Consider the following 11,099-nt stretch of genomic DNA (forward strand, 5'->3'; position numbering starts at 1 on the left):
AACACAAGCTTAGAAAGATATGGACCAAATCGCAGACATTAATTTCTTTGGTAGTGAGATTTTAGGGCACTTTACGTTATTTTTTGCTGTTGCTGTTCTTATTATATTTTCTAATATTTTTCTATTACATATTCTTGTGTGGTAAAGAAGTAAATAAACATTGAGATGTTTAGCTTGATGACTTTGGCATAGGAACTAGTTCCCACTGGGCTAGTCAGAGGTTGTTTGCTCTAGTTAGTCTAGGAAAGTTGTGTTCCTACTTTTACATGGTCCAAGATGAGTCTCTGAGAAGGCTGACAGCCTGGGCATCTGTCCTGGGCGGGCCCTGTGCAGTGGCACCCAGCAGCCCATGCACACGGTCTTACAGTGACTTGCCAGGGGAGCGTGACTTTCTTGTCAGAGCAGCAGGGGGAGTTCAGGGAAACTTATGAACATGGTTTATAAGAATATAGTAGATGGCAGGTTGGAAGCCGGAAGAGGGGCAAGAGGGTAATACTTAGAGGTGGTGACCTCTGTACTATTCTTGGGAATTCAGCCTGGGGTCTTAAGATTCTTTGGTTTCCTTTTATTCTCAGGAGCAAAAGAAGAAAGATGATGTGATTGGTGGTAAGAAGCCATTTCGACCAGAGGCCTCAGGCTCCAGCCGGGACTCCCTGATATCTCAGTCCCACACCCCACACAACCTTCACCCTCAGAAGCCTCACTTGCCTGCCTCCCATGGCCCACAGATGCACGGACACCCAAGAGATAACTATAATCACCCCAACAAAAGACACTTTAGTAATGCAGGTAGGTCATTAAGTGGAGTTTTAAAAAGAGATGCCAAAAGAATCATTGTATTTTCCAAAAATAGCTAGACCTTTGTACTTTATTCTCCTTCAACACTTTACTGTCTTCTTTTGTCTTAGTGACACAGCACATGAAGTAAAGATCCAAAAGCCTCCAGCTCTAAGAAGAACATGGCCACCATCATAAACAAATGACAGACTGAGAGAAACAATTTACATTATATAGGACAGTCACATGGTTAAAACTGCTAATACTGAAAGAGCCTTGTAAATTGGTAACAAAAGAATAACCAAATAGAAAAATGGGCAAAGGTTAGGAGTTGGGAATTCATACAGAAGAGGAAATTCAAATGGCCAATATGACAAGATGGCCAGCATTGCTGTTAGGGAAGTGTAAATTAAAGCAATGGTAAGCTAACCAATTTTTTTTTTTTTCGGCCATTCAGATCAACAAAAGTTAAAAGGGTGAAATACATACAAATTGCTAAGAGTGTGAATTGCTACAATCTTTCCAAGAATTAATCTCAAATATCTTAAATACATAAGCCCCTTTTCTGTATGTATGAGGATGCCATTCAGTCTTAGAATGGCAAAAAGTTGGAAATAACTTGAATATCCATTAATAGGAGAATCATTGGATAAATAGTAGGACATTTGTACTCTAAGTATTATCATCAATTATTAAAAAGAATGAGTTGACTTTATAGATCAACAACAAAATCTATATGTGTTTAAATTTATTGAGGTGACAATCATATAACATGAACTTTACCATTTTATTTTTTATTTCTTTTTAAATGTATTCATTTTTTTTCCTGTTTTTGACATTTAGTTTTAATATTTATCTACTTGTTTATTTTTAAATTTACATCCAAGTTAGCATATAGTGCAATAATGATTTCAGGAGTAGATTCCAGTGATTCATCCCCTATTTATAACACCCAGTGCTCATCCCAACAAGTGTCTTCCTTAATGCCCCTTACCCATTTATCCCATCCCCCTACCTATAACCCCTCCAGCAACCCTCAATTTGTTCTCTATATTTAGGAGTCTCTTATTTTGTCCCCCTCCCTGTTTTTATATTATTTTTGCTTCCCTTCCCTTACATTCATCTGTTTTGTATCTTAAGTTAAACTTTACCATTTTAAATACCCAATTCAATGGCATTTAGTACACTCAGTGTTGTGCAACCACCACTTCTATCTTAGTTGCAAAACATTTCCATCACCTCAAATGGAAATCCCACATCCAGGAATCCCACATTCCTTCTTCTCAGCCTCCGCAGTCCCCAGTCTGTATCCTGTCTATCTGGATTCATGTATTTTGGACATTGCATATTAATGGAATCATACTATGTGTGTCTGACTTCTGTTTTCAAGGTTTATGTTTTGTTTGTTTGTTTTTATAATATAACTTTATTTTTTACTTTTAAAAATTTACATCCAAATTAGTATATAGTGAAGCAACGATTTCAGGAGTAGATTCCTTAATGCCCCTTACCCATTTAGCCCACCCCCCCCTTCCCACAACCCCTCCAGCAACCCTCAGTTTGTTCTCCATGTTTATGAGTCTCTTTTGTCCCCCTCCCTGTTTCTATATTATTTTTGTTTCCCTTCCCTTATGTTCATCTGTTTTGTCTCTTAAAGTCCTCATATGAGTGAAGTCATATGATTTTTGTCTTTCTCTGACTAATTTCACTTAACATAATACCCTCCAGTTCCATCCACGTAGTTGCAAATGGCAAGATTTCATTCTTTTTGATTGCCGAGTAATACTCCATTGCATATATATACCACATTCATCCATCGATGGACATTTGAGCTCTTTCCATACTTTGGTTATTATGGATAGTGCTGCTATAAACATGGGGGTGCATGTGTCCCTTTGAAACAGCATACCTGTATCCCTTGGATAAATGCCTAGCAGTGCAATTGCTGGGTCGTAGGGTAGTTCTGTTTTTAGTTTTTTGAGAAACCTCCATACTGTTTTCCAGAGTGGCTGCACCAGCTTGCATTCCCACCAACAATGCAAAAGAGATCCTCTTTCTCCACATCCTCACCAACATCTGTTGTTGCCTGAGTTGTTAATGTGAGCCATTCTGACAGGTGTAAGGTGGTATCTCATTGTGGTTTGGATTTGTATTTTCCTGATGATGAGTGATGTGGAGCATTTTTTCATGTGTTGGTTGGCCATCTGGATGTCTTTGGAGAAGTGTCTATTCATGTCTTTGCCCATTTCCTCACTGGATTATTTGTTTTTTTGGCTGTTTTGTATGTTGTTTTTTTTAAATAGTTCATTATTCTTAATGTATGTTTTTAGTTTATTCTCAAGTTAGTTAACACACAGTGTGGTCTTGTCTTCAGGAATAGATTTCTGTGATTCATCTCTTACATATGACACCCAGTGCTCATTCTAACAAGTGCCCTCCTCAATCCCCATCACCCATTTTCCCCATGCCCCCCAACCCCCTACCCCATCAACCCTCAGTTTGTTCTCTGTATTTATATGGTTTGCTTCCCTCTCTGTTCTTATTTCTCTTTCCCTTTCCCTGTGGTCATCTGTTAAGTTTCTCAAATTCCATATATGAGTGATATCATATGATATGTATCTTTCTCTGACTGACTTATTTTGCTTAGCATAAAACCCTCCAGTTCCATCCATGTTGTTGCAGATGGCAAGATTTCATTCTTTTTCATCATCAAGTAGTATTCCATTGTGAATGTATGTACCACATCTTCTTTATCCACTCATCAGTCAATGGACATTTGCGCTCTTTCCATAATTGGACTATTGTTGAAAGCGCTGCTATAAACATTGGGGTACATGTGCCCCTTCAAATGACACCTGTATCCTTTGGATAAATTCCTAGTAGTGCAATTGCTGGGTCATAGAGTAGTTCTATTTTTAAGCTTTTGAGGAACCTCCACACTTTTCCAGGGTGGCTGCACCAGTTTGCATTCCCACCAACAGTGCAAGAGGATTCCCCTTACTCCACATCCTCGCCAACATGTGTTGTTTCTTGAGTTGTTAATTTTAGCCATTGTGACAGGCATGAGGTGGTATCTCAATGTGGTTTTGTAGGTCTGTCTGTGTTGTAATGGGTATCAGTACCTCACTCCTTCCTGTGGCTGAATAACATCGCATTGTGTGGGTACACACCACAGTCTGTTATCCATTCATCTGTTGGGGTTGTTTCTACTTTTTGGCTATTGTGAATAGTACTGCTGTGAAAATCTGTGTGTAAGTTACTTTTGAGTACCTATTTTCAGTTCTTTTGGGTATATACCTAGTAGTGGAATTGCTGGGTTATGTGGTAATTCTAATTTAATTTTTTGAGGAACCATCAAACGTTTTCTGTAGTGTATGTTTGAATGTTGTTTTGAATGCTTATTCAGAACAATACTGTGTTTGAATTAGTATTGAGAAAGTTGTGAAAACACACACTATATATAGCATACATAGAAGTCCTAGTATAGGATTTTGCAAAGAATCAAATATTCCATAATAATCTTAATGAAGTGTACATTTCTTTCTAAACTTCAGTTTTAGGATTTCCATTTGATTTCTTTTGAAAAATACATTTCATTCTTCTGGTAAAATTCTCAGGCTTTTAGAAAACTTGATTTTCTTCATCTTTTCCTCTGTTTTTGAGCATACGAATTAAGTTATTTAAAAATCTTTGCTAAGTCCAGTATCTCAATTCTTGTGAATCATTTTCTGTTGTGTGTTTTATTTTTCTTGGTTTTCATCCATATATTTCTGTCTTTGGCATGCCTAGTTATTTTTGATTAAGTGGGGGAACCTATGTTTTAAAAATTGTGGAAGCTCCAGGAGCACCTGGGTGGCTCAGTCAGTCAAGCATCCAATTCTTGATCTCGGTTCAGGTCTGATCTCAGCGTCGTAAGTTCAAGCCCCATGCCAGGCTCCATGCAGGGTGTGGAGCCTACTTGAAAAAAAAATTATGGAAGCTTCAGATGGTGTTGCTTTCCTAGAGAGGATTCATTCTTTCCTCCCCAAGAGCACATGGAGTGTAAGGCGATCATTCTGGTCTAGTCGTCTAGTCTGCCTCTGGGCTCCCCTGTTCCTGGGGCTTAGCTCTTCAGAGTGCTCAGCAGAGGGCCTGGAGCATTTTCTGCCCCTCATCTTCTGCAGGCCCTAGACTCGAATCTTGGTTTTCTCAGCACCATGAGACTACCTGGACTGCTCTGCTCTTCTGAGGCTTAGGTCTTCAGCCTTCTGCTCCCTGCAGATTCAGCACTTATCTTAAGGGAAGACTGGATGTGTGTTTGAGCCCTTCAAGTCTGCCATGTCCCTCTAGCCTAGAAAGACCACCGAAGGCTCAGCTTGTGCTGGTAAAAGCTCAGATATTCAGCCCCTTGCCTGTGCTCAGAATCACAGGCCTCCCCAATGACTACAGCGGTCACCTTACCTCTCTAAGGTTTTCTGCTCTTCAGTCTTAATGCCTTCTAGTCTAGTCCTGAATGCCCTGTCTACTCTTTGATGTCCTCAAACAGGTAATTTTTGTTTATCTGGCCTTTCTTACTGTCCTTGGCGGAGCGTAATTCTGCTGTAAGCTACCCTGAATTGCCTGGAAGCACAAGTGCCAGGTCTTCTAATGTTACAAATCTAAGTAGTTCTGAGTTAATTGATCCCCATTTGATTCAGGGGGACAAAAGGTAATTACTCTATAAGAGTAATTCCTCTCGAGAGGAAGAGAGGGAGAGGGAGAGGGAGAGTGAGCGAGATATATCCATGTTCGTAGATCTGATTGTATTATCTGTATTGACTTTTTCCTGGGATCAGACTGGTTTTGTGTTATTCGTGTGATGTCACTGATTTTGTATTCTGATCCTTTGAAAGAACTCTTCTTATATCACTGTAGTCTTTTATTTAAGTCTTGGATTCTTCACCCATCTCCTAAATAGCTCAGTACTTCCTAACAGCGACCTACCTCATGATGGGTTCAAGAAGAAAGAAAAGCACTGTTCAGTTCCTCTGGAAATAAATGAGTTGGCTTGATTTGTAAGCCTCTCCATGATACCGCAGACACTGACACCCCATTTGAAATACTACTTTCCATTTGAAGCCATCGCCAAGTGATTGGTTTTCATGTTGTGAAGGTGTCTCTTTTTGTTGTTGTCTGTTAAGTTATTAGGTTGAATAGTTAAAGTTTTTTTACTTCTTGGTCGTCTGGCCTGATCCACAACCAGAGCAGCAGGGAATTTAAGCCACTGGCTGAGTGTGTTATCAGTTCCTAAGCTGTCAGGTTCCTTCATTATTCTTTGGCTCTATAGAAAAGTATTTAGAAGACCAGCAGCATGAGTAGAGGGGTATCTACTTGGTGGCTTATTTTTGGTGTTAATATAGTTGTAGATAGAAGACGAATTTCCCATGAGGCCACGTAGTTCTTCTGGGTAAGCCTGTGTCCCAGTTTCCTAAGGCGCCACAAACTGGGAAATGTATTTTTACACACTTTTGGAGGCCAGAAGTCTGCACTGAGTGTCGGTCGGGTTGTCTCTCTCTGGGAGATGTGGGGGAGGATCTGGTCCCTGCCTCTCTCCTGGCTTGTAGTGGCCACCAGCAGCCCTTGTTGCTGCTTGACTTCTGGTTGCATTCTTCCCGTCTCTGCCTCCATCTCTAGTGTCTCCTTGTCTCAGACCTCCCTCTGCCTTTCTCTTAGAAGAGTATCTGTCATTGGGTTTAGGGCCCAACCTACATCTAAGATGATCTCATCTCAGAATCCTTAATTACATATATAAAGACCCAGTTTCCCGGTAAAGTCACTTACAGATTCTGAGTGGACATACATTTTGGGGGTCACACTTAAACCCACTATAGCCTCCATTCCTGGACTTTTATGTGTTTACTGCCTTTCTGATTAAAATAAGTGTGATTCTTCTGAAGGAAAAGGGAGGCTATAGAAGCTGAAATAGATATCAGTTTGGCCCTACCTTTGAGAGTTAGTGTATTGATCCAAATCCAACGTTAGAGGATTCACTTTTTATAGGAGGAGGTTTATCTCCTTGATGTGGGCTGGGAAAGAGTAGTAGTAGAATCAGTATGAATAGCCTGGAAATATTTTCAGAGACCAGGCACTGGCTGACCATGTTATCTGTAGCAGTGGGTAAATAAAGTTGAGATGTGTAAACAGAAGATACCAGTTTATGGCTATGAAACTCAGCAGTTCTGTTTTCTGAATTAATGTTTAGGTTTTTTTTTGTTTTTTGTTTCTGGGTTTTTTTTGAGTGAAATCTCGTTTTAAGGGTCTGCCCCAGATTGGAGGGTAAAGAGGCAAGGAAAAGAAAAAGCAGTAATTTTTATGATTTCATAAGGAGAAAAGCAGTGAGTTTTCTTTTGCCTTCAAAGTTGAGGGAGAGAAGGTTGGGACTCATTACTGGTATGTTTACCAGCAGCAAAAAGGCTAGGAAGGAGGAAATTTAATGTCTATTTATATAACGTGTCAGCCTTTGAGTTTAAACTTCAGTGGGTGTGAAATTCAGCCATTTTTTGAAGTCATGAAACTGTTCTTTCTTTTCTTGCAGATCGAGGAGACTGGCAGAGGGAAAGAAAGTTCAACTATGGTGGTGGCAACAGCAATCCTCCGTGGGGTAGTGACCGGCACCACCAGTATGAGCAGCACTGGTACAAGGACCACCATTATGGGGACCGGCGACACATGGACGCCCACCGCTCTGGGAGCTACAGACCCAACAATCTGTCCAGAAAAAGACCTTATGACCAGTACAGTAGCGACCGAGACCACAGGGGACACAGAGATTATTATGACAGGTAGGCAGAAGGTCCCGAGACACCAGGCCGACCTCTGCCAGGAGTCTCACTGGTTAAGGGGAAGAGATAAGTGACATACACATTAATGTACTTATTAAATGTTCACTGAACATCTCATCCTGTGCCAGTCATGGTCCCTAGTCTGAACCAATGTTTTTGCCATCAGGACATCCTCAGGGTGTTGGGGAGGAATTACGGTGTAGACAGCTGATATGGTGTGCTAAGTGGATGATTGAAAGTAGAGGTTTTGAGTTTTTCCTGAGGACTGAGGCAGAGAGGAAGTTGCTGATTGTTGATTTGAGCCTTGAAGAGTCTGCTAAACAGAAAGGGGAATGGGTATCACAGGCCCAGGCCAAGGGTGAGCATCCAAAGAGGGAAGTCCAGAAGATGGACACATTGGATAGTAAGAAGGCCTTGAATGCCAGATTATAGGTCTTAAGTTGTGTTCTCTGGGTCATAGGGAGCCATTTGCAGTTTTATCCTTCTACTTGTACAGGAAAAGAGTTTTGTGTCTTCTTCTGTGGAAATGTAGGAAAGTGGTAGCTTTGAAACATTAGAGCCCACGACCAAAATTATTGAGCTTGATGTGAGGCTCTCAGATACACTGGGTAGCAGGGATCCTGAGATGGGTCCCAGCCTGTGGACCTTGCCTGCCACCAGTCCACAGTTTAGGGGTGAAAGACTTGTGAAGTTTTACCCTGTCTACAACTATACACTACCATTAATGAGCCAAGATTGTAACTTGGGAGAGTTGCCAAGTATATAGGAAGGGCTAAAGTTTTCTGTATTCTTCCTAGAATAGGACTTGACTATATTTTAACCTCACAGCAACTTTGGCTTTTCTTAGGCTAACAACATGCTTTGCTTGGACTTGAATTTAAATTTGGAAAATTTCCTATTCAGCATCTCCCTTTTTGGAGGATCTGGTAACACATTATATAGCCACGTAGCAGCTGTCTCCTTTAGAGGAGGTTTCAACTGAACCCCTTTGCCCCCACCCTTCTGTCTCATCTTGTGTGGCTCCAGTGGGCATTTGCCCTGCATTTCTTTGTGTAGATCTGTATTTCTATTCAGCATCACTCTTTTTCTGCCCAAAGGACTTTTATTTTAGTATGGGTCCGCTGGGGATAAATTCTTCCAGCATTTGTATGTCTGAGAGAGTCTTTAGTTTGCCTTCATTTGTGAAAGATACTTTGCTGGGTATAAATTCCCAGGTTAACACTTTCCGTACTTTAAAGATGTTCCTCTTCTGTCTGCTTGCTCTGTTTCTGATGGAAAATCTGTCATCTTTATAAAACATGTCTTTTTTTCCTTCATTACTGGTTTTTAGCCATTTGGTTGTAGTGCTGCATCCTGCTATATTTTTCCTCATGTTTGTTTTGTTTGGGAAGTGTTGAACTTGGATCTGTGGGTTTGTCTTTCCTATCAAATTAGGAAGATTTTTTTTTTTCAACCATTATTTCATCAGTGTTTTCCTGTCCTACCTCCCTCATCTCCTGTGGAGATCCCACTTAAACCTGTATTAAGCTGTTTGCATTGATTGCTGTCACAGCTCACTAATGCTCTGCTTATTTTTTTTTAATTTTGTTTTCTTTCTGTCTCAGTCGGATAGTTTCTGTTGGCTGTGTCTACAAGTTCACTAAGATTTTCTTTTTCAATGTCTAACCTGCCTTGAACCCCATACAATATATTTTGCATTTCATACATTATAGTTGTATTTCTAGAAGTTGTATTTGAGCTTTTTTTTTTTTTTTTTTTTTTTAACTTAAATCTTTCTAACCTTTTGAAATCTGGGATATAGTTTAAAAGTAGTTTTTAGGGCACCTGGGCGACTTGGTTGCGTGTCCGACTCTTGATTCAGCTCAGGTCATGATCCCAGGGTCGTGGGATCAATCCCCTTGTCGGGCTCCATGCTCTGTGTAGAGCCTGCTTAAGATTAAGATTCTCTCTAGGGGTGCCTGGGTGGCTCAGTTGGTTGAGCATCTGACTTTGGCTCAGGTCATGATCTTGCAGTTCATGGGTTCCAGCGCTGTGTCAGGGGCTCTGTGCTGATAGCTCGGAGCCTGGAGCCTGCTTCGGATTCTGTGTTTCCCTCTCTCTCTGCCCATCTGCCGCTCACTCTCTGTCTCTCAAAAATAAATAAACATTAAAAAAATTAAAAAAACAAACTTCTTTCTCTTTCTGCTCCTCTCCCACCACTCTCTCTAAAACAAATAAATAAAATGAAATAAAAGTAAAAGCAGCAGCTCTCAAAGATGATAGTTCTCCTTTTAAATATAAAAAAAATAGTTTTTATATCATTGTTGTCTGATTCTACCATTTGGATTAGTTGTAGCTGATTAACTTATCTCCTCATTATGGTCCTTCCTCTTTTTTCCATGCCTAGTAATTTTTGATTAGATGCCTCACTGAGTGCTGGATATTTTGTATTCCTATAAATATTCTGGAACTCTGTTCTGAGAAATAGGTTATCTAGAGGCAGTTTGATTCTTTCAGCTCTTGCTGTTAAGATTTGTCAGAATGAGAACAATGCTCTGGCAGTCTAATTGTTCCCCCTCACTAGGGTAAGAACACTTTGTTGTACTCCACTGATGTCCCTTGAAGCTTGAGGCTTTTTGGTGTGGCTGGTGAGAACAGGGCCCTTGTACCTCTAATCTTCTGGGTGGTTCTTTTCCTGGCCTTGGATAGTTTCTTCACATATACACACTTTATAGTGCTCAATTGAATACCCAAGGGGAACCTTTGCAGGTCTTTGAACTTCTTTCTGTGTGCAGAATTCTCTTTTGCATTCCATCCTGTGAGCTCCAGCTGCCTTGGTTCTGCCCCCTGCCTCTCAACTGAGGACGTCTCCCCTTCCCTGTGCTGAGGCCTGGAAACTGTCTCAGGGCAATGAGTGGGGTTGTTATAAGCCTCATCTCACTAGTTTTCCATCCCTCAGGGAATCGCTGGTCTTTGTTAATGGACATCTGGTATCTTTAAAACCATTTTTTGTCCCTTTCTGCTTGTTCCAGGTAGGAGGGTGAGTCTAGTTCCCCGTATTCCACCTTGACTGGAAGTTGAAGTCACCAGCTCTCTCTCTGTTGTTTAATGAGGGGAAATTCACATAAACTGAATTAACTGTTTTAAAGCAAACAATTCAGTGACCTTTAATACATCCACAATGTTGTGCAACCACCGCTGGTGTTAAGTTCCAGATGCTTTCATTGTCCTGAAGAAAACCCCATGACCCTTAAGCAGTCACTCCATTCTATCTCTGCAGCTCCAGATAATCACCAATCTGTATTTTGTTTTTGTGGATTTACTTGTCTTGGATATTTTGTATAAATGAAATCAAGCAAGATGTGGCCTTTTGTGACTGGCTTCTTTGGACACTTAGCATAATGCTTGAGTCTCATCCACACTGTAGCTTGCATTGTAGTACTTCATTTCTTTTTGTGGCTGAGTAATATTCCATTGTATATATATGCCACAGTTTGTTCATCCATTCATTGATGCACATTTGAATTGTTTCCACCTTTGGCC

General features: G+C 40.6%; 1 protein-coding gene across 5 annotated transcripts in view; it reads left to right on the forward strand.

Moving 5' to 3' along the window:
• Positions 1-11,099, forward strand: part of CHD2 (chromodomain helicase DNA binding protein 2) — a 124,145-nt gene that overhangs the window by 108,470 nt on the left and 4,576 nt on the right. For 4 of the 5 annotated variants that reach the window (XM_058736694.1, XM_058736693.1, XM_058736696.1 and 1 more), the window contains 2 exons: positions 576-789; positions 7,331-7,577. In XM_058736694.1, the coding sequence (XP_058592677.1) occupies positions 576-789; positions 7,331-7,577 (461 nt within the window). Of the gene's footprint in view, positions 1-575; positions 790-908; positions 1,198-7,330; positions 7,578-11,099 lie in introns of those variants that run through there. The other variant, XR_009263852.1, reaches the window with a different exon arrangement.

This window comes from Neofelis nebulosa, chromosome 7 (genome assembly GCF_028018385.1).
Source record: "Neofelis nebulosa isolate mNeoNeb1 chromosome 7, mNeoNeb1.pri, whole genome shotgun sequence".
Lineage (NCBI taxonomy): Eukaryota > Metazoa > Chordata > Mammalia > Carnivora > Felidae > Neofelis > Neofelis nebulosa.